Source organism: Sclerotinia sclerotiorum, genomic scaffold, assembly GCF_000146945.2.
Source record: "Sclerotinia sclerotiorum 1980 UF-70 scaffold_21 genomic scaffold, whole genome shotgun sequence".
NCBI lineage: Eukaryota > Fungi > Ascomycota > Leotiomycetes > Helotiales > Sclerotiniaceae > Sclerotinia > Sclerotinia sclerotiorum.
The window spans coordinates 558,422-582,254 of NW_001820815.1; the positions used below are offsets into that span (position 1 = coordinate 558,422).

Below are 23,833 nucleotides of genomic sequence, written 5' to 3' on the forward strand. Positions count from 1 at the left end.
CTAGATGTAAGAAACAAATTCCCTGTTCATCCACTCTTTTGAAGGAAAAAAGAAAAAGAAAAGAAAGAGGGTATTTCACGAGAGGACAACTGGAGTTTGGACGCTGCAATATTTGAAGGAGAAAGAGTATAATTGAGTACTTACCTAGTATTTTATGAGAGAACACTGAAGAATATAATGTATAGGAAAGGGAAAGCTGTAGCAAAAGTATCTTGCACAAAAGAAAGATCTCATAAACTCTCCCCTCATCGACACCATCTATCCTACATAGCCAGGTCATTTCATGTACATATTATCACCCACATCACCTTCTATGCCCTACTACCACCTACCACTTACCAACTCTCACAAGTAATACTCCAACCAATCCAACCAATTGCACCATTTTCTCACTTTTTTTGTCTTCCAAGCCCTCTCATATATCCATCACAGCTGAAGCGATACACCGTTACTGGTTACTAGTAAACGTTTCAATGAATGTAACACTAGTATGTAGCACACAGATACTAAGACAAGAAACCGATACAACGGTCTTGTCTTGTCCTGAAGCTCGGGTACCTGATCTATCAGATCTCAGTTCCTTAACCGAAGCAAGTGACCGACCCACTGACTCCATTTTGTTCTCGGGCTTCGAACTCGGTACAAGTCAGAAAGGAGTTGCTCGATTTCAATCCAGCATGATTACAGCACGGCAATCGTGAAAATATATGAAGAATCGGCATTGGAATCGAAATGAAAAGGGTACCTATCTAACTAAGAGTTGGAGCCAGCGGAGAATAAAAACGAGTCAAAGTCCCAAATTCTCAAATGGTTATTTATGGGTACTGGTAACCTTAAATGGTGATAGGTTGACCATTGTGGGATGTATGTAATCTTACTCATATCAGTATATCTCTATCCTATTGGATCATTTGAATCTGGTCCTTGCAATCCTTGAATATGGAAATTTGGAATAACTTCAACATTTGTCCTTTTTCGTTTTTATATATCGGGCATCATCTATTAGAGTTTGAATTCATCTCCGAGATACCTATTCATATTTGTAGTCTTGACTCTTTACACTAAGGTTACCTATTCGATGGTATGATGACTTTTGGGTACCGGTATGAACATCGATAGATACCTAGTATTCACGGATACAAACAACCTCATCTCTGTATTACCCTGTACTCACAGATGATTACTTCAATCTGTTCGAGGACTGTAATAATAGAGTCTTTCTCTTTAAGAATGCATCATCAATACCGAAATTACCAGTATCAATATCCATTATTGATAAAGTATTGATGGATGAGAAGAATCATCCATATTATACTACATTACACTACACTGACTGCATTAATCCATATCAAGAATTTCATCCGCTATCATCACCTACATTCATCCGACCTCCGGCTCCCTCAAATTCCAAATCATCTCAACCCGCAGCTCCAGTTCTTCGCCATTATTTCAATAAAAAGATCTCCATTCTCCATACTCCACATCCACATCCACGCTTGAAATGCTTTTTCCTGTACAAGGACCATCAGGAAGTATGACAACGGCTGTCAAAACCCTGAGCCCTACACGTGATGAACATGTGCCATGTGCATGTGGTCTTCGCTCCCATGACAATGTGCGGATCATTCAGGGACATGAGGGTTAATTGAGTAACCTGAATGAGAGATCGCAAAGAGAGTTTTGCGGGCCAAGATCCGGAACACTAACAATTCGTGTAAGGTTACGGCAGCAACCTTCCTTCGATCGATTCGATAATGTCAGAGTTCTAAGTCGTCGATCCGTCCCACTTAAATTAGGGCTTCCCTTGTTAACTCATATTCTGCGATGATTGGTGTTGATTTGAAGTGACTCTTTTCGAGAAATTTCATACCCAAATGCCATGATATCAAAGCGAGGTCATCTCAAGCTTAACATATCTACTCGATATGACAGATGAACCTTGAAAAGGTAAGGCAATCACACTGATGAATCCACATCTACCATTAAAATCCATCTCCATCTTTCCATTCTCTACCAGCTTCTTTAGCTCGATTAGGAGCAACATCGCCACGTTGCATTGCTTCTTCTTTACTTACTTCGAGCCAACGTTGAATTTCATCAATCTCCTTCTCTAACTTTTCCTTTATCATCGGATCAGGTTTTTCCAAAGTCGCAATTTCTTCTTCCCTTCCTTCATCTATCAAATTCTGCATCTCTTCATTTCGTATATCCCATTCCTCTATTTCAATCTTCAAATTTTCCTTTTCACTTTGCTTATCCAAATAAGCCTGATATTCCATCTCTCCTCCAAAGCAAATACCATATCCATCACAATAACAAATATGCTCTTTTGGACACAATATCGTTTGTCCAGAAAAAACAAATTGCCAAATATATTCCCACACTCTACCACTTATGAAATCTGATAAGTCTGTTCTCAACAACCAATCTCGATAGAATATATATCTTGCCAGTGGCAAAGTTCGAATTCTTTCTTTCGAAACGGCAAATTGTGCACAACAAGGTTGTGCAAGTACATTTGGAACTGGCTCAAGTGGGAAAAGTTCCACCCATGCTCTTGCCATAATCGTTTGTTCTTGTTTATTATCATCCTCCTCCACTATTCCTGGATGCATCCAATCTGGACATCCTGGATGCCAATGACATCTTAAATTCATATAACCTTCTCGAATAACCCGTTCGGAAGATAATCTCGAAATCATCTGAGCAGAATCCAAATCCAGAAGTTCATTATTATGCCATGTCGTCTGATGAGAATGCATAAATATGCTCACATCCGAAAGATGATTATAATTCTCAATGATATACGATAGATATATCATAACTTCATGTCCCTTATTTTTCGGAGGATGATATTCGGCGGAAGGATCATCGGCTGTATATATAGTGTATTGAATCGAAGTATCGTTTTCGAAATTCTCCCGAATCCAATCCACATCTTCGCTCGTGGTACTGGCTATAACGAGCGCTTTGGAATATTGTGCAGGATATGGCTTGACGATACCGGGGTGGAAGTATATAGGTTTTTGCGTTTCGTGCGCGGTTCGCCATTTGTTACTGTATGTTTTTATTTCTTTATGTCTTGGATTGGTTTCGATTTCGCTGGGTTTAGTGGGTATCCATTGGGTGTGGAGAAATAAGGGTTTGAAAAGTAGGAAGAGAAATGTAGCTGTTAGGATTGAAGTAATTGGGATGAGTTTCTTGGGGAAAGGCATTATTAGGTAGAAGGAGGAGGAGAATATGAGAAGTAGAATAGAATGAGAAACAAAGTGTTAATTCTTTTTCCTTTATTTCTGGCTATGCATCTTCTCTTCTCAATCAAATCAAATCAATTGAAATCAGTCTTAGAATTTCAAAGTTCCTCGAAAAGGAATTATATTTCATCTCATAATATGATATGAGTATCATATCTCAATCATCGTACCTGCTCCATCCCTTTATCTATATATTATACATTTGTACCAACCAACCATTAACATCCATAACCAGAACTATAAACATACCCAAAACCATAACAATAACAAATAACAATAACTACGAGCGGTTGGTAGTCCCTGCTAAAGTTAACGCAAACATCTTATACCAGAGAATGAAAAGAGTGAAAGAATGGAAAAGATGGAGAGAATAAGAGAACAAAGGAACGAATAAATGATGGAAGGAAGCCGGAAACGGGAGGTTTTTTTTATAAAAAAAAAAAATTAAATTTTTTTTTTGAATTCGTTTCGTTTCGTTTACGCGATATGATAATAATGATTATGAGAATGATTATGAGAATGATTATGAGAATGATTATGAGAATGATTATGAGAATGATATAAGAGTGGAAGGAAGGATCTGTATTTTTCTGATTTTCTAGTTTTCTGGTTTCGGAAGAAAGGGAAGGGGTTGGCGGGGAGGAATGGAATGGAAATGGTAGCGAAGATTTATAGATAGATGGATGGATGAATGAATGAATGCGGATAGAAATTACGATTAGATTAGATTAGATTAGATTAGATTTGTACTAACTTTTTCTTTGAGAAGATGTAAACTTAAAATTAATATAAAGGGTGTGTAGTGTACTGTATACATGTAGGTTGGGTATGTAGGAAGTGATGGTGGTGCTGGAGATTTTTAAGGTTAAGGTTAAGCGAGGAATGTGACGTAGATGGAGATGTGATTTAGATGGATGCGGGTATGGAGATGGGTATGGAGATGAAGAGACGCCACTTGATTTGATTTTAATTGATTTGATGGATGGATGCGGGGAACTTTTTGGAAATTTGGGTTTTTATTTGGATTGGGTTTGGGTTTATTGTATGGCTTGTGTTGTGTATATTAGGCTATATTGGATTATGAGTTGTGTTGTATGTTGTTTTTATTGTGGTTTTTATGATTTTGTTGATTGGTATGAGATAGGATAAGGTTATAAGAGAAGGGAAGGTAAGGGTGTAATTTATGAGGATGAGGATAACAGCGAGAAATCGTTTTTATATGCAGAGTGTAGGGAGATTGTGGTGGTTGATAGGATGTGGATGTGTGGCATGGATGGGACGTGATGGGACGTGATGGGACGTGATGGGTTGGATGGGATGGATGGGTTGTGATGTGAAGTATGCGTTGCGAAGTAAATTAGTATATATAAACCGATGAGGGAGACATATAGATATTTATTTGAGGTTGAGAGTATATGTATAAGATTATGTATAGGTATAGACTTGAGTAGGAAGGAAGTTTGGGATTTACAATTTAAGTGATAAATGGATGGTATGGTGAACACAGCGTTTCAAATCTCCCATCCCCACCCTCTCCCATCCTACTCAAAGCCCAGGATGGAGGCCCTATATTCTGTCGATTTTGTAAACATCCTCATCCTGTCTATCCTTCAAATTGAAATCATCCTTTCTATTTCTAATTCAAGGAAAGAATAGGGTGGGAGATTTTGAAACACTGGGTGAATATAGTAGGTGAAAATAGTAGATGAAAATAGTACTGTATAGATAGAAACAATATAGAGATATCTAAATGTTACGAGGTTTGCCGTCTAGATCACGTGGAAGTGCTCCAGGCTCTCGAGGTGGTTTATAACTAGGCGTCAAGCAGGGACTTAAAGTAACGACAATAATGCAATTCGTAACTAATAGTAGAGTATACTAAATGATTGATCTTGAGCACGAAGCTCTATACAAAGGAAATCCATCTTGATTATATAGTCCTTCATGCTTCTATGATTACTGGTGATCCTTCATGATCACCAGTGATCACCTATATCGTGATCCTTAGTGATCCTTAATGATCACTACTGATCATTTGTGATCACGTGCCTTGGTAGTTGTGTAGCCCGTCGTAACACTAAATAGATAATTTCTAAGATTTTTAAAAAAGGAATAAAAAAAGTATTATATATCTTTGAATTTTTAAATGTTTAAAATATGAGTGGACAGGTGGATGAGTAGATAAACAAAATCGTATTATTGAATAATTATATTTAATTTTTGATAAGAAATTCAGAAGTATATTTATACAGGATCATATACTTTGAATATTTAATTCTAAAGTTTAAAGATTTTACAAAGCTAAAAGAGAGTTGAAAGAGGTTTTGAAGGGGGCATGGAGTATATTCTTTGTAAGATTGACTTTAGACCTATAGAAGTCTGAAGGGTGAGATAAGTATATAAGCATACTATAATTATAAATAAACATAACCCTCAAAATCCCACCCGACTTCTCATCCCATCCTTTCTCTCTTCCTCTCATCCTTCCCTTTTATCTCAAAAACCTAAAACCCACCACAATCTTCACCCGGCACACAAAAACCAAACCCACCTTCTCCTTCTAAACCAGCAATGACAATTTTACCCCTTTCATTTACTTTCTCCTCACTCAATTCCTCTCCTTCCTGCTTTTCCTCATCTAGTTTCTCTTCTCCTATATTCGCTTTTTCCTTCGTCTCTGTCTTTGTTTCTGTTTCCTTTGCCTTTTCTTCTTTCCCCTTCTCCTCAGTTGATTCTCCGGTGAAAGTGGAGCTACTACCATGAGGAGTAATGGATGAATTAGGAGTCATCGTTGTGGTTGCTGTTAGGAGTGTTAGTCTCGATTAAACACTTGTGATAAGAAAGCGAGGGTGATGAGATAAAAAGAAAGAGGGTAAAAATAGAAGACTTACATTTCTTTCCATCAACATGGCCTAAATCCCTTGATGGATCAATAATATTTCTAAGTCTCCTTTTTAATTCCTTGGTTTCTGGTTTTTATCACGATTAGCAATTCATTCACTTCCTCATATATTCCCTTCCAACGTGTCGACTCATAATCCCGTCTAAAAGCTATTCATTCTTCTACTGGAGTTCCAATCGCTCCATTTGAGATATTCCAACCAGAGAAAGAGAGATAGAAGAAAGAGACACATACCAGGAAATCCACCCTCACTCTTCCGATTCCAAAGTGTATGTTTCAATATCTTCACCTCTTTCTCTCCTTCCTTCTCATTCTTTTCAGCTTCTCCTCCCGTATTACTAGTAGCATTCGCATTTGTAAATAATTCAACAATAAACACACCACCAGTACTAGGTTGAAGAGCTACTTCTCCAATGTCATTTCCGAAGGTTGAAAGAAGTTCTTGGGCAAACTGTTTAGGGTTGTTAGTAGGGTGATTCCTTGGATGAGTGGTCTTTGGGGTTGAGATTGTGGTTTTGGAAAATAAGAGTGGAGGTGAGTGATGAGAAATAACGGTGCGGAATTTGAAATTAGTGATATATGGAGGATGATGGGAGGAGGGAGGAAGATGGCATATAGAAATGACGGGCGTGGAAGTTAAGCGTCAACACTTGACAACCAAATCAAGAAAATGTTGAAGCCTAAAACCCAGGATTAAAACAACAAATAACCATATAAGCGATAGGAAGAAGACTTCAATCTTTCATAGTCTACACCCATTACATCACTTTAAAATGCAAGGCCTTGACATCTCCTTACTCTCTAGGTACTTATCCTAGAAAAAATGAGTATCATTCATATCTATATCCCCGAGGCTGTAATGAGGAAGAGATAATCGTCGGTTAACAAACAGAGAAAAGAGGTAATCTAATCGGCTATTCTCTCTCCTCGACGATATAGATAAATCATATCATGATGACTATCCATGAGCGGAATATATCGCCGAACTGAGCAGTATCGGCGAATATGGTATCGGTGAGCAGTGGAACTCTGAAACTACAGAGGGAGGAAACTACCAATCCCATTCCATCTACCTCAATTCATCCATACCATCTAGTCTATATCCCATTCATCCACCGAAACCGAAAATCCAAGTAATCATTGAAATCAAGCAACTTGCAAGATTTCTATTCCTCCCCCGCTCACTCTCATCAACCCATTTCACCTCATATTCAAATTTTCCAAGCATAATCGCCTCTTTTTCCTTCCAAACATAACTCCCACATAAAACCACCCCCCCTCAAAATCCCTCGAAATCCTTCTATTCTCCAATTCCAAGTTTCTTCCCTCATCCATACCCATCATCCATATCCCCTCTTTCCACCTCCAAACATCAAACCACCTAGTAGCCATAAAACAGCACTTGCATAAATCCAACCACACTACCAACACCGGTCTTATACAGCCTCATCTATATAAACCTCTCCATAGCAAAAGACAGAAAACATAAAACATCCACGAACCAGAAAATAACAAAACAAACCCCAAATAAAATAAAAACACACAAAACCATCTAAACAAGAAAAAAATATACATACATAAGCAGCCCTAAGCAACCACCGACACTGCGTACAAAAAGTAATAATCACACGAGGAAGTTTAATTTCCTGCGCGTCCACATCATTTTGAGATAGCATTGGTATTTTATCCATTTCATCCATTTTATTCATTTCGTCCAATTTATTCACTTCACGCATTTATGCTCGAATAATCCTATCGTATCGTTCCTATCCGTCGTTGTCTTGAATCCTTTCGGCAGATGCGCTTTTCCCTCTTTCTCGTCTAGTTCGGCGAAGATAGGATGGATGGGGTGGTTCACCAGTTAGATAAAACAGAATTAACAATATACGGAGAGAGCAGTAAATGATCAGTGCGGAAAATTCCGAGATTTGAAATTGATTTGATGAGTAATTGAGTTAGTTGGCGATTGATGCGATTAAGGGATTGACTGATTCCTGGTACTTGCGTCAAGTAGGTAGTAAGACCTATTACCACTTACTCCGTATGCTGGACCGGACTTCAACTGCTACTGGAATTGGACTGGACAGTGAGTGGACAGTGAGATGGCTCGGGTCAAAAATTGGCGTGACGGGTCACTGGATACCTACTCTAGAGTCTATACGGCGTACGGTGACTTGGCTCGGAAGTTACTTCAAGTAAGAGCGTAAGAGCGTAAGAGAATGAGAAAGTGGGAAGTGGGAGTGAGAAGTGGGATGGATGGATGGATAAATTCGGGATTAGGGATTAGGGAGATTTGAATAAAATTGGAAATTACAAGATTGGATTGGGAATAAAATAATAAGATTAAATTAGGATGGGGATGTGGATGTGGATTGGGATTAATAAGATTGATAAGATCTGTTTTTGTGAGTTTCTGTACTCCGTAGGTATCTTTTTATTATACGCTGTATCTAGGTAGAGAGATATACCGTGTATAAGGAGAGCATACTCGGTAGTATATATACCAACTTAAAGAAGCCTCGGGCTCCCCCCTCCCTCTCCCTCTCCCTCTCCTCCTCTCTCGATTAATATTATATTAATAAGAAAAAAGAAGATATCAACAATAATGTCAAAGATCTTTCAAATCAAAGACTTACCTACTTACTAAGTACTCGTAAATAGATAATTTTATACTAACAAATACTGAAGATATAGTAAAAATATATATACATATATATCCTCCTACCTTTCTACCTTTATATACACCATAAAGTACTCCCTCCATACAAGGAAATCAAATCTGGAGGTACCGTACTACTGTACTCACCTCGATAGATTTCCACGTAAAAATCAAATATATCAATATCAACATCAACCAACATCTAACAGCTGCTCAAGTCCCATCCACACCTCCCATCCACACCTTCCATCCACACCTTCCATCCACACCTCCCTCACTTCCTCCCCCTTTCCTCCGTCCTCCGTCCATTCATTCCCTCCTACACAATACTCACACAGCAATACGGAGTCACCTAACAATACCCCCCGAATAAAAAAAATAAAAAAATAAAAAGTAAAGATTAACCCACCAAGTACTTTCCTATCAAGTACCTACCTATCTACTACATACCTACCTAGTCCTACATAGTAAATGAACCACCCCAAATAAATTGCTCAGAAATTACACCATCCACTTATAATCCTACTGTATTTAAATTTCTTTGATTTATCCTAATCTTAATCCCAATGTAGTAGGTTTATTCAAATACAACAACACATAGTGTCAATCACTCAATACCTAGGTAGGTAGTATATATTCTTTCATATTCAAATTCGCACCCAGTAAACCTCACTCATAAATCATTAGATAGATAGATAGGTAGATACAATATCACAAATGCATTAAAAAAGAATTTCCTCGTAAAAAAATATACCCTCCCAATGATCTCCATTGAATAATCCTATGCACAAAGAAGTTCATGTGAAGGGCACACCTATGTGTGAAGGGTTGAGGGAAAAAGGTGTAACTACTACGAACAGAAACGAAAAAAAATTATTACATGCTTCCTTTTCCCTTTTCCCGTTCTCCTCTCTCATCTTCCTTTTGACTTTATCCTGCCGTTCATTTCATCAAGAAAGTCTCGAACATCGCACGCAGATACCCGATCGCAGGTACAATCGAATCGAAAGAACCCGCTCGCTGCCGTGCCCCGTTGATAGTGAAAATATACCTCCAATTGGTGAAATATGCTAATGCTTCTCTTTGCTTCCGGTAAAAAACAGGCCTGTAAGGGAAAGGTCCAAGAAGAGACATTTGGCTTTATGGAAATAATGTCGAAGAAGGCTAAAAGTGAATGTTTCCCAATACGCCCCGTAATAACGCCCTTTACTCTGGTCTGCTACCTCCCTCTGTCCTCGGTGGTGATGTACGTGATTTTGTAAGGATCGGTATCGAAATTGGTGTAAGTGGATGGATTTATGAATTGAGTGATTGATGAAATTATGAGTGGTCGTTGTCGGTCGTTCGTATGCTTTCCATTTCGATTTATCTTGATGTTTCTGTCCTTTTCCTACATCACCAAACAACATCCACCACTTTGCTGCGGCGCATATGGATCATCCTTCTTATCGACGGTACCCCAAATTGACGGAACCATAAAATCTTTTGTCTGACTGGTGTATTGGATGATACTAAATGAGTATCGCGCATTAGTGATTGATATTCATTTGAATGTCGAGGAGAGGAGTGGGTTACCTCTTGGCAGCTTGAGAAACCGGGATCCTTTCGCGTTCCAAATCTTCTCGTAGACGATTGTTCAATTCAGTAAGGCGTCTTAATTTGAGATCTGCCATAGATTGTTTATTCTTCTTGATTTGCGATGGGTCGCCCACGTCGCGAGATGAGTAACCTTGAGGCATGTTTATGGGTGTAGATGTGGTTGATGGTGGTCGATGTGGTGGTTGAAAGAGAGCTGGAGTGGGAAATTAGTTCAGCTTGTGTTGCGACAGGATAAGGAGAAGCAGAAGAGTCGAAGGTAAATAGATCAAAACATACATACCAACAAGCCTCTGGTCGTTGATTACAATTAGAAATTGATTGGTACAGTATCGGATTGAATTGAACTGGTCGTCGTGTCTTTCGATAGATGTGGTTTGTATGGTATGGGGTAAGGAGTGGTATTGTTTGTTTGTGGTTTGAACCTTCTGGTGATGGCTTAGAGGTCGAGAACTCAGGTATGGACGGAAGTTTAATTTGGAATTCTGAAAAGAATCGGTATGTCGGTTCGCTATTTCCCGTTTAAGCTTTCAAAGGTGTGAGAGAAGAAGAAGAGGAGTCAGGCAAACAAACAAACAGATATGATTTAAATAAGGATAATAGGTAATGTAAAACATTAAGAAGTGAATAGTGAAATAATAACAAATTGATGTGGTAGGTAGGTATCGACAGGAAGGTTTGTTTATTATTGTCTTGTATTCTTCAGAGAATTTTACCTTCCTACGGTCAATTACAATTACGGTACTCCTCTCTTAGTAAGTCCTGAGTAGAAAAAAAGCAGGGACGAGAACAATCTACTTTACTCTATCACGTGGTTAAAATCCGTGGAAAAGTCCGCTCTTTTCCGCCACTAGTCTCTATATACCTCACTATTTATACACTCTAGGATGGGGCCAGCAAAAAGTCGAACTTCCACCTGTATGTGGTGCCGGCTACGAATCTATAGTATATAAAGTCTGTAAAGTTAATGGGAGTTTTTACAATGATGATTTGATTATTATGAAGAAATCATACCGATTCTCTTATCGTAGTTTTCCGATCTACAATTATAAGGGGCGGAGAGGATTGAAAAGGCATTGAGTGGAGTTGTAGGGAGGATAATTCCGTACTCGAGAATGTTTATATAAGTTGGAGGGGGGTTTTCAATTATAGGAAAGGGCTTTGGATATTGGATTGTTCGGGAGGATATCATCGTCGTTGGTTGGGCAATTGTGTATCTAATTAAGGAGCTTTGGGTTATTTAAGATGTGTTTAAATTTATTTGAAAAATAATTTGAAATTATCAGTTTATTACCAATTGAAAATTTATTTATATAGAATTTTATGTAAAATAAATTATAAAGATTAATAAAATAAAAACTGTAAATTATTTTTTTCAAATATATTTATTGTTACGAGGTTTGCCGTCTAGATCACGTGGAAGTGCTCTAGGCTCTCGAGGTGGTTTATAACTAGGCGTCAAGCAGGGACTTAAGTAATGACAATGATGCAATTCGTAACTAATAGTAGAGTATACTAAATGATTGATCTTGAGCACGAAGCTCTATACAAAGGAAATTCATCATGATTATATAGACCTTCGTACTATACATCCCATCGCCTCCCATTATGTCCCACTGTAACGATACTGTACTGGAGGCAGCGGCTGCCTAAGGTTTCGTCTGGTTGGTAGTTGTGGGTTAAGGCTTTATCACTGGTATTCACTTGGAAGTGAATTCGTTACTAGATCAAGTAGAATGTAGATAAACTAATTGATAACTAAGTTGAGCACGAAGCTCCTAAACTATGAAACTACTCTGACTATATAATGAACGATAAAGGGAGCCCCTAGGAGCTTTCTGGCTCCTCAGGGCTCCTAAGGCTCCTTATCACGTGATTACTTTTCATCCCAAGACACTAATCCTAATGGTGAATCGTGACACCTACTGCCTGTAGTTGAGTGATTCTAGGTGGGACAATATTGGGTCATGTGACCATAAGCTTAGTCACCTGAGTAGCTGTTAGGATTGGTCGTAACATTTATATTCAAATTTATATTCAAATTTATATTCAAATTTATATTCAAATTTATATTCAAATTTATATTCAAATTTATATTCAGATTTATATTTATATTTATATTTATATTTATATTTAGATTTATGTGACGGAAACCCCTGCTTTCCTCCCACCCTTATTATATAAGAAACCTCAGGTACATTAACCATGTCCACACATGATACGATTACTCGGGATTAGTATACGATTTAGGTGACCTGAGGATCAGATCCGGACAAGTACTAGGTATCAATGGTTATCGGTAAAGTGAGATCATTGGAGGGATAAATATGACTTCTTTTTGCCTAGCCATTGCGGCTAGGCCATTCATTTGTGTGTATATAGAGTAGCTATCCTCATCTACAGGTGCTCTTCATGTCACACTCAAGAATACTGGGTAAAGTATCTTGTATTAGAAAATACTTGTTACGACGGATCTCACATACCTAACATCACGTGATTAGCATCATGTGATATGAGGATCCCAGTAGGCTCAGCTGTCCCAGTACAACTGGGACAACTGGGAGCACTGGGACGCATGCCACGATGGTCTATATAATCAAGATGGATTTCCTTTGTATAGAGCTTCGTGCTCAAGATCAATCATTTAGTATACTCTACTATTAGTTACGAATTGCATTATTGTCATTACTTTAAGTCCCTGCTTGACGCCTAGTTATAAACCACCTCGAGAGCCTAGAGCACTTCCACGTGATCTAGACGGCAAACCTCGTAACAATACTAAGCTAAGGAGAAAAGAAGAAGGAAAACAAGAGTAGAGAGTTTTCCTGTGATTAAATACAAACGGGGCATGCCACGTGACCCGGAGGTGTGAGGCGTCACACTTCACCTGTAGATTCTAAGTTAAATACAATTGCTGGTCTATAAGCACCCTTTTGGTCACAATTTATATTTAAAAATTATATTTAAATCTATATTCAGAGATTATAGAAACTATATAAAATATACTCTACATTTTAATATAGAATGTAGTGTATAAATTATTCTTTCAAAAAAAAAGAAACTCTGAATAGCTTCAAAATTTATAATTATTGAATTGAAAAGATTTTAAATTATAAGTATTTGATAGGCTGTACAATACAAATTGGTCGTAGATCCTAAGAGGTGTGAAAAATAACTACGGTGAGTTTTTAGCGAATCCATTGTTATTTTTAGACCCGAAAGGGCCGGAGTCAAAGCTCGTATGAGTATAAATGATAAACTATATATTTCGTAGACGATTCTTGTACAAGCATGGACAATTCCATTCTGTGGTTGATAGGAAAATGTACTCGAGTACCAATGTATATATGATAGATATCTAAATAATCTAGATTGAAAGTACATAGAGTACACAGAGTATTGTTCATGAAATAGGTCTCTATCAAACACTTATATGATATAGGACAACGATCTCGGCCCATAACACTCGATATACTGCTTCGCGGACATGAAATTCAATACTAGAACACATTTCCGCAGACATAGTATATCGTTAGCGATCTTTCTCATTCTTATTCTAATCATCCTCAAAAACACACAAAGTGCAGGACACTCTAATAGCAACCTACAGTAACAAACCGTATACAAAACGATGAAAAAATAAAACTTTAGCATTAAGGTCTAAAGAACCGAAAACCTTTCAAATCTTTACTTGACTCCAATGCAGCATCAGAGTCATTCAACTAAACCACTGAAACTATACCAGGAACAAATCTTTACCCTTTAGATCGCATACTCAACCTCCAAAGGAACAGCATTTCAGGGCTCGCTGATCTGAATATGCTACAGCTATAAAATGACTGATTTCGAATCCCATAGAAATAATATGATGTATACAAAATAATCAACACTCTCTACACGCATAATAAAAACCATTGAATGAATCTGGTCTCTATGAAACAAGAAAATCCCTAAGTAAATCTTCTGCACTCCTCGTCTAATACCAACAATAAAATATATCATTCAGTGTCAACTATGAAATGTATCGATTTTACTGAAAAAGATATTTACCTATTATTGGTGCTGTCGCTGGTGCTAAAACGAACCGGGAGAACAAGATGTCCAGTAGTCCGGACGGTTGGATATATTAGGTTTTTATTATATTTGATAAAGTTTTTAACTTTTAAAACATATAAACTAATTATTCAATGATATTCAAAAGTTAAATTAATCATTTTGTGTTCTAGCTCGTCTAGATTAATAATAAACTAGATTATGTTTTATTATTAATTTTTCAATTTGGCTTAACAATTAAATGTTTTAATATGTTAAAAGGAATGACCTCACACAGGGAATAGTGGGAAGCTGATAGGGCAGAACTGAGGTAATATTGGTCTAGTAGGTTAATCTCTCTTCTAAGTTCTACGGAAGTGCGAAGCTCTCTTACAGAGAGCTTCTCAATCTAGTCCTAATAGGACTAGTGCCCTGTGCACGTGCTACGCAGGAACCATTCACTTTAACATAATATTATATAATATATCCTGTCCAATATAAATGTCCAGATACTAATCTTGACTTTCGGAATTTAGATTAATCAAATTAATTTTTTTTTATATAAAATGTGTTTTAATTATCTGATTAATCTAATCAAATTACAGACTAGCCGTTCGGCTCACTATCCGGACGAAGGACTGCGAGACTACTGGATATCATACAAGAGAAATGAAAGGATCTTTTATCAAAGGCAAGCGTGTTCCGACACTCATCAAACCCCTTGTTCAGTATCCAAGATATAAAATATTTTAGTATAATTTATTACTTGAAACATTTAAATATCATAATAAGATTTAATAATTCATATATAATATTATTTTATTCAATCATTTAAGATAATTAAATAAAATAAAACTGTGACCAAAAGGGTGTTTATAGACCAGCAATTGTATTTAACTTAGAATCTACAGGTGAAGAGCACCTGTAGATGGGGATAGCTACTCTATATATACACAAATGAATGGCCTAGCCGCAATGGCTAGGCAAAAAGAAGTCGTATTTATTCCTCCAATGATCTTACTTTACCGATAACCATTGATACCTAGTACTTGTCCGGATCTGATCCTCAGGTCACCTAAATCGCATACTAATCTCGAGTAATCGTATCATGTGTGGACATGGTTAATGTACCTGAGGTTTCTTATATAATAAAGGTGGGAGGAAAGCAGGGATTTCCGTCACAAAAACAACCAAATCCAGTCTTTAAAAGATATAAAGGAATATATTAAAAAAATCAAAGAATCTTATATTATAAATCATAAACAGTGAACAATAAAGAGTATATAAAAAGTCATAAAAGCACCAAGATATAACAATTGTTCATTTCTCATTTTGGCTGAACTAATTACATGAAACGAAATCAATGACTCAAGCTTTACGGAGATGTGGAGGAACCCATTTGCCACCTGCAGCAGGTTTAGCCGGGGGAGCATCACTAGTCTTTTCCTCGCTTCTGCTCGATGGACTTGGGCCACCAGCTGCACCCTTTGCTGCTTCTCTTTCTCTCCAGCCTACCTTAGCACCAGAGCCAGCAAGAGCAAGAGGTGCCCGTCTTTCCCCAGTGGAACTAGTACGTTCCACACTTGGTGCTGGGCGAGGCGCAGGTGGAGCGTCAGATGGAACTTCCTTGCCCTCGGCACGGAGTCTCTCCTTTTCTCTCCAGTTGATCTTTCCACTAGCACCAGCAAGGGCAAGAGGGGCTCGCCTTTCTCCAGTAGAGTCCGATCTTTCGATAGGAGCACCACGAACAGGGCCTCTTGCCTTCTCCTCAGCTCTTCTCTTTGATGCCTCCTCAGCTCTACGCTCTTGTAGAGCAGCTATCTCCAATGCCTCCTGCCTCTCCTTCTCACGAATGGCCTTAAGCTGCGCGAACTCGGCCTTTCTCTTCTCCTCTCTTTCATCCTTCTCAGCTTTCTCCTTTTGAGCACGTTCTTCTTCCTCCCGAAGTTTTCTCTCTTGCTCTTCACGTTCTCTCTTCTCGCGAATCTTTCGTTCCTTGAACTCCTTTCTACGTTGTGCGACTTGCTTCTCAAGTTCCTTCTCAGCATCGCGACGACGCTTGTCGAATTCTTCGTGTCTGCGCTCGGCAATATCATCACGGAAAGATTCATAATGAGAGACTAATCTGGCCAATCTGTGTTTCAGGGCAACATTTTCAGCGTGTTTAGCTTCAGCATCCTTCAAGGTCTGAGCCTTGGTCTTTTCATAAGCGGCCAAATCACGTTGCCTTTGTGCTTCATAATCAGCAGGTAGCTTCTTGGCTTCCTCCTTTCTGAAAGCTCTCTCGAGATGATCGATACGTTTACCGGTAATTCTCAACTTTTCGTTGGTATCATTCTTCTCGCGCTCGAGTTGGGCCAATTTCATGGCACGAAGTTTGTTGCCATCAAGATTGTCTAAATCGTCAAGATCGATGTCAAGAGCCTTGTTGCCAATCTTGAGATCATCAATTTGCTTTTGAAGCTCCGCTTTTCGAACACGTTCCAATTCGGCCTTGAGACGGTCCTCCTCCCGCTTCTTTTGTTCAGCTTCAAGTCGCTTGTCCTCGGCCTCTTGGAGTTGTGCAGCCTTGATGCGCTTTCGGGTAGCTTCTTCCTTCTCTTTGCGAGATTGAATCTCGGATGCTTCCTCCTTCCGCTTCTGGATGGTCTCCTTTCGTTTCAACGTCTCCTTGTGTTCTTCATCGGCACCAGCTTTAGCTCTTGCGTATGCTTCATCACGAGATTTGATTCTTGCTTCGTTGAGAGAAGGATCAACATATTGGCAAGTGATGAACAAAGCCTTGGCAAGACGTGTAAGTTGAGTTCGTACAATTTCGGAAGGAGTGTTTTGGAGTCTTTGAACAGAGGCAGTTTCAGCCTCAGCAGATCCTGCAGCAGATCCAGCATGAATTGCCTTAGTAGAAGAGAAGACATCTGTATCGAAGCTTAGAACACCAGTAGCGTGATCCATTCTGATGGCAAGATCACCCTTCTTGTTACCGTTCATGATGAACTTCTCGATTGTTTCCCTGGTTACTTGGAATGGCTCTGGGAATTTGGCGAGGTTCTCGACAAAGTTGAGATCAACGGTTTCGTAAACTTGAGAAAGTTGTTGGAAAAGTCTGGTCAAGATGACTTGTTGAAGAGGAAGGACATATTTCTCCATCTCAGCATCAGCACCAATTTGAGACAAAATTGGGGAGATCTTCTGGCAAATTGAAAGAGGATGGAAATCAACTTCGAGAATGTTGTAAAGCTCACGGATCTCAGGGCGGGCACGCTTGAGAAGGCCCTTGCTCATGGCATCCTTGAAAAGAACAGCACGAGTAGGAGCTTGACCCATACCGAGAAGGTGAGTAAGACGGGAGTTCTTGTTCTTCTTTTGCTCATCAACATCGATCAAAGCACCGCGGGATCTAGATGTACTAATCACAGGGATGGCGAGGGCGGACAAGAGAACAAATGAAGCAGCCTTGGAGAGGTCGGCCTCAGAGGTTGCTGGATTGTCTGATTTCTTGCTTTGACCGGCTGCAACCATTTGAGCGGACTGACGGAGAAGGTTATAGTATCTCGACCATGCAGCAGCATGGAAGAGATAGTTCTCACCAACCAAAAAGATTCTGGTTAACTTCTCATAATAGTTGGCCATCATCACATTCTTGGGGGGTCGCTTGCTGAGGCTGAGCAAGGTGTGAATGTCCTCAACACTTCTGAAAGCCTCTTGCCATAACTCAAGCTCGACTGCTACATTCAATTGTTGAAAACGGGTTTCGAGATGGCGTTGAAGGGTATCTGGATCGTTGAGATTGATGGCATGCATTTGTGCGGAGTACTTTGCAGCAGTTTGAACATGGTTTCTGAGCAGTTCGCACAATCGACGGAACTCGGTCTTTCTGGTGTATTTTTGGCAGAACTCGAATGCTTGCATAGCCGTGCTCTGGTACATAATCTCCAATCTGGCATTGTTTCGGAGAATATCGAGGACGGTTCTGTATGTCTCCCACAAAAACTTCAACCATGGTGTAACGATTGCACGGTCGGTACGATCTCTGGATTGTTCGCCCGATACTGTTGACAAAAGGATAGACTCTGGGGTTTCTGTAGCTTCCAAATCATCGACACTTGCGGTTGCTGCTGTTGTATCTAATGATGATTGAACCTCATCGGCCTTTGCTTGTGCAGTCTTTACTTTTTCTTCGGCCAACTCGATGAACTTCTTAAGAACGAGCTAAATGGAATTTATCAGCTTCGCACACATGCGAAAGTGCCACCTCTGCTTACCTCGATTGTTCCAACGTTGGTGTTTTGACTAATATTCTTGTATTGGTATAAAGCGTCCTTTGCGAGTTTTCCTTTCTTTTGTTCGACGGACTGTTCCACCAATAAGAGCATAACAGGCTCTAATGAAGTAATGGGAGCATTTCTTGATCTTTTAGAAGTAACATGTTCGTGAAGTAAGACCAAAGCTGCCTGAGATTGTCCAACGCCCATTAATTCATGGGCGCGCTTGAGGACATTCTCAGGTTTTTGATGTGGAGGCGGCGGCATGCTGGGCAGCGCTCTTGTGTTTGTGTTGATGCGATGGGATAACCTGTATCAATATCTTCAAAGACAAAATTTTTATCTTTGCGATAAACCAAACAAAGTTGTTTCCTGCCAACTAAAATTGTCCAGGGCTGGGTAGGTACTCCGACTTTGATGGATAATCGAAGTGGGTTGTAGGTTTCCTTAACAAAATTACGATAGCGATAATTTCATACAAGTTCGTGTGGGAAAATAAACTGGAAAGGGTTAGAGCTCTTTTTCCCCTAAGGCCACAACGGATCTGAAAGCAAGGCGGTGAAAGGAAAAGGTGGCAGAATGGACAAATTTCGCGAGGGGTGAAATGAATGAGGACGAACAACGTCGGTGAAGCATTCAATATCACATGACAAAATTAATGATGTTTTAACCATAGTAGGATATTTATATTAATAGTAAGTTTGAACCTTCTAAAATACTTTTACTTATATTTCAACTCGAAATACTAATCTGTTGATCCGTCATCGAATACCTAGTTGTTGAAAGGTGTGTGCTGTTTATTTCTTTCCTTCTATGAATTATTATATAAAATGAATTGTACATCAATCTTATTGGAATGAACTTGCATTCTAGTACTCTACAGCACCTCTCAATGTTCCCATTTGAATCTAACAACTGAATGTTCATTAGTCCTGAGTGTTCTGATGCTACAATATTCCAATTTGTCATCCGATAGAAATCTACAGACAAGTGTCTTGTGGAGAAAGAAAAACCTTCCCATCTATCTGTACTGAAGCACTAACTGTTTAGCTACCTGGTGCAGTGATCACTGTTGATTAGTCTTCCACAGGATAGAAATACGGATGAAGGGAAAAGACATAGCCCTAACAATGTACTGATACCAGTGATTATGATAGTCTAAATAATCCAGCACCGGTAGTAATAAGACTTCTTCGAAAGGAAAGAGAAATAACGAATGGGGAGAGACCTAGACCTGAGGAACATCTGGAATCCAGCAATTGTCCAAGTCTAGATAACTTGTTGTTCCTGTGAATAGATTCTGGATAAGAAAAGAGTAAGCAAAGGGAAAGGCTTAGATCAAGAGAGCTATACCCGAGCATTGCATGAATCCCAACAACCGTTCAAGTACCCTTACGATCTTTACGCCTTTTATTCTGTTTTTCCTAGGTTACCATGGCGATGAGGCTTCCATGTTTCACGTTGCAATGCGCCGAGAACCATTAATTGTATCACTTGTCAGCGCAGATGCATCTCGTTCACACGAACGACTGTCGCACGAGCGCGCGATATCAACAAGAATCTTTCGGATTTGTAGCTTAGTCCGTCTAGCTTTCGTTAGCAAAACTTCCGGATGAGGAAGAGGAGAAATCGAGATGAAGAGACCTAGACTTGAGAAATCTAGGTTTAAAAACTACACGGACTCTGGCAATCATAATTATTGGGTTTATTGAGACTAGAAAGAGCATCAGATTGAATTGATTTATTCTCTAGCTAAGCAGTTAAGCTACGAGTATATATTCCAAAAAAAAATGAAGGAATAAGGTTAGGTATTCAGCCTTCGGAATTAAAGTGCTTTGAAATCAAAATATTGAAAGCAAACAAACAGTATACCAAAAAGGAAAGAATGAATTAAAAGTTGAGTTTTGTTTGCTCCTTATATGCATATGTACTATATATGCATATGCTGCCAAGATCCCAGGAGGTCAACAATAATCAAATGAAGTTTTTCAATCAAGTGGGAAATTTATGAAGGATAGCATAGTTCCTCAGAACCATCACAATCTTGGGATTTTGAAGTCATAAGAGTGTCACGAAATGTCACGCTAGTCATGTAATCTTGTTTAACAGAGCAATAAGGGCTACCAACTTGTTGGCCCTTAAAATAACCCTTTCCAATCGTTTACCACTACAGCCTACTTTTCTCTGTTCGCATTCTGGCACACTCTTTTCAACTGTATAAGCTTGTTATTAGAGGTAATAGTCTCCATTATAGCACTGTATTTAGGATAGGACGACCCAGAACCCACAGGTTGAGATATGATATCAACTGTCCGGACTAGTATACCAGACACAAGCTTTCAATGTTAAAACAAATTCAACACTTTAAACATATTCAATATTCTCCAGGCGGTACTAATAGATAGATACCCCAGGCAGGAATATTGACAGCAATATGAAATCTACACACTCTCAACCATCAACATTACTATCTCCCCTCCCTCAAATATCGCCACAAGATCCTCCATCATGTCACCTACATCCGCAATCGCAAAGCCCTGGTTCCAAACTCCCTTTCTGTGGCCAGGCACTGCACCATCAATGACTTTGAAGTATCTATAATCCCCTTAACGAGCATATCCTATCCTTCTACAGCACCAAAAACATGAACTCCATTTTTGTGACCTGCCACCTCATCCACGCCGAGCTCGAAGAGATCCCAGTGTGTCCAATAGACTTGTAATATTGCATATGAATCACGAGTTAGACGGCTAGTTTATGATTTCGTTGAACTAAATAAATTATTTGGGCGAATTTCATTAAATCTTTTCGGATTAACTAATTCAGAATTTGAAAGTTTAGATTGATATCTGGTTTTTGTAGATTATTATCTAAGCTTTATATAATATTTATATAATATTTGAAAGGTTTGTAATTTTTATTTATGAAATCCTCGATCAACATTATGACATTTATAAGTTGATAGACTTTACAGTTTGACATTATATTTTAAGGAAAATATATCATTTTCTAATTCAAACAAGTTAGACTGCAATCTACCTAGTCTAACTTTTATATAAATGAACTAGTCAATATATTTATTCTTAGATTATAAACTTTCAAACTATAATTATACAAAAACCCCAGAAAGATTTACATCCTGCAGTCCAAAATATTAACATACGGAGAGACACCCTTAGCACACTCAAGATTTTAATTTCCAATTCCCGCTTTTCATGCATCTGGCCAAAGTACAAGATATCACAATCATGATTAGCCTTTCAGCACGTCTTATTTGCTATAAACATAATGGTGACGATTATTCATCTGGACCTTGCATACAACTACACAGGAGAATCTATCTGGGGACGTAAATAGGAATAGATTTCAACAAACACATAAAGCCTTGATCAAATTAAGGAAAGAGTTATAGCATTCTATATGTCTAATAATTTGTTATACTTCGTCTAAATACTCGCCTTATAAAATTTCCAGTATATCATCTAATATAAAATGTAACGTATATAGCTCTATTTATATTCTCAGATAATTATAATTTATTTAGAATGTCTCCCAAATATCCTCTTATTAAACTCAATATCCAAGGGAATATCAATTTGATTTCAAGCTGTCATATTAATACACTTTATATAATCAAATAAAATTATTTCTATTAAAGTCTCGATATCTTATTGTTACGAGGTTTGCCGTCTAGATCACGTGGAAGTGCTCTAGGCTCTCGAAGTAGGTTTATAACTAGGCGTCAAGCAGGGACTTGAAGTAATGACAATAATGATATGCAATTCGTAACTAATAGTAGAGTATACTAAATGATTGATCTTGAGCACGAAGCTCTATACAAAAGAAATCCATCTTGATTATATAGTCCTTCGTGCCTATGGTTAACTAGGAATCGTCGTTCCTGGGAACGAGCGTTCCTGGTTGTTCCTAGGAACGTTCGTTCCTCACCGTTCCATCACATGTTTTATGGTCATGTGACATACTAATCGTTTTGGACGTAACACTTATTACATCTCATACAGCACATAAGATACTAATAATCAGTACTCTAGGAATCTACCGCCCACTTATTATCTCAATCAAGGAAAGTGCTTTTCCCATTAGCTTCTTTGATATGATCTCATCGGGTTGAAGGATTATTATTAATAAACTTTTGTTTTTGTCTTGAATATGTGATTATAATTTCTATATTATTTCTAAAACAAATGAATTTATTCGATTAATTGTAATTTTAAGATTTTTTTAAAAAAATTATTAGTTTATTTTTGATTATTTTTATTATAAGATGATTCTAAAATTTTAATATCTAATTAATAAATCTATAAAAGATTTAAAAATTTAATATTATATAAATAAACATATAATCAAATTTTATAGAATTACATTCATAAATATCAAATCTATAATAAATAATGATAAAAATCATCATTTTATTTAATTATAAAATACTAGACTCATATATAAACATTTAAACTGTGACGGAAACCCCTGCTTTCCTCCCACCCTTATTATATAAGAAACCTCAGGTACATTAACCATGTCCACACATGATACGATTACTCGGGATTAGTATACGATTTAGGTGACCTGAGGATCAGATCTGGACAAGTACTAGGTATCAATGGTTATCGGTAAAGTAAGATCATTGGAGGGATAAATATGACTTCTTTTTGCCTAGCCATTGCGGCTAGGCTATTCATTTGTGTATATATAAAAGTAGCTATCCCTATCTACAGGTGCTCTTCACCTGTAGATTCTAAGTTAAATACAATTGCTGGTCTATAAACACCCTTTTGGTCACATAAACAAATATATATAAACTCTCTCCCCTTCTCTTCCCTTCAAACCCACATTATCAAAAAACCCCCCAGAAATCCCCATCAAAACCCGTCCCCCTCAAAGCAAGCCAAGCCAACCCCCCAAAGCTAAATCACATATACATTTACAATCACCATCTACACAAATCACCACAAACCAAACCCTAAACTATATATATGCTCAAAAACCTTAGCCCTGAAATCAAACATCGAGAGCTAAATCACATATATACTCACCACCTAATCAAACTACTCTAAACCCCAAACCCCAAACCCTACAAATACAAGTCTTAAATATATAACTTTATAGA

At 38.2% G+C, this 23,833-nt stretch overlaps 6 protein-coding genes across 6 annotated transcripts; 1 reads left to right on the forward strand and 5 right to left on the reverse strand.

Moving 5' to 3' along the window:
- Positions 1-1,982: 1,982 nt before the first annotated feature.
- SS1G_12564 (hypothetical protein) lies at positions 1,983-3,215 on the reverse strand (the record flags this gene model as incomplete). The annotated part of the gene is made up of 1 exon (XM_001586527.1): positions 1,983-3,215. The coding sequence occupies one exon, from the start codon at positions 3,213-3,215 to the stop codon at positions 1,983-1,985; it is 1,233 nt and encodes a 410-aa protein (XP_001586577.1).
- Positions 3,216-4,164: 949 nt separating this feature from the next.
- SS1G_12565 (predicted protein) lies at positions 4,165-4,538 on the forward strand (the record flags this gene model as incomplete). The annotated part of the gene is made up of 2 exons (XM_001586528.1): positions 4,165-4,186; positions 4,405-4,538. The coding sequence occupies 2 exons, from the start codon at positions 4,165-4,167 to the stop codon at positions 4,536-4,538; spliced, it is 156 nt and encodes a 51-aa protein (XP_001586578.1).
- A 1,220-nt stretch (positions 4,539-5,758) lies between these two features.
- On the reverse strand, positions 5,759-7,220 carry SS1G_12566 (predicted protein; the record flags this gene model as incomplete). Its single annotated transcript, XM_001586529.1, has 4 exons — positions 5,759-6,054; positions 6,146-6,223; positions 6,391-6,607; positions 7,212-7,220. 4 exons carry the CDS (start codon positions 7,218-7,220, stop codon positions 5,759-5,761), a joined length of 600 nt encoding a protein of 199 aa, XP_001586579.1.
- Positions 7,221-10,205: 2,985 nt separating this feature from the next.
- Positions 10,206-10,554, reverse strand: SS1G_12567 (guanine nucleotide-binding protein gamma subunit; the record flags this gene model as incomplete). The annotated part of the gene is made up of 2 exons (XM_001586530.1): positions 10,206-10,326; positions 10,391-10,554. The coding sequence occupies 2 exons, from the start codon at positions 10,552-10,554 to the stop codon at positions 10,206-10,208; spliced, it is 285 nt and encodes a 94-aa protein (XP_001586580.1).
- A 5,257-nt stretch (positions 10,555-15,811) lies between these two features.
- Positions 15,812-18,972, reverse strand: SS1G_12568 (hypothetical protein; the record flags this gene model as incomplete). The annotated part of the gene is made up of 2 exons (XM_001586531.1): positions 15,812-18,652; positions 18,706-18,972. 2 exons carry the CDS (start codon positions 18,970-18,972, stop codon positions 15,812-15,814), a joined length of 3,108 nt encoding a protein of 1,035 aa, XP_001586581.1.
- Positions 18,973-20,793: 1,821 nt separating this feature from the next.
- Positions 20,794-21,212, reverse strand: SS1G_12569 (predicted protein; the record flags this gene model as incomplete). Its single annotated transcript, XM_001586532.1, has 2 exons — positions 20,794-20,918; positions 21,155-21,212. 2 exons carry the CDS (start codon positions 21,210-21,212, stop codon positions 20,794-20,796), a joined length of 183 nt encoding a protein of 60 aa, XP_001586582.1.
- Between the last annotated feature and the right edge of the window lie 2,621 nt (positions 21,213-23,833).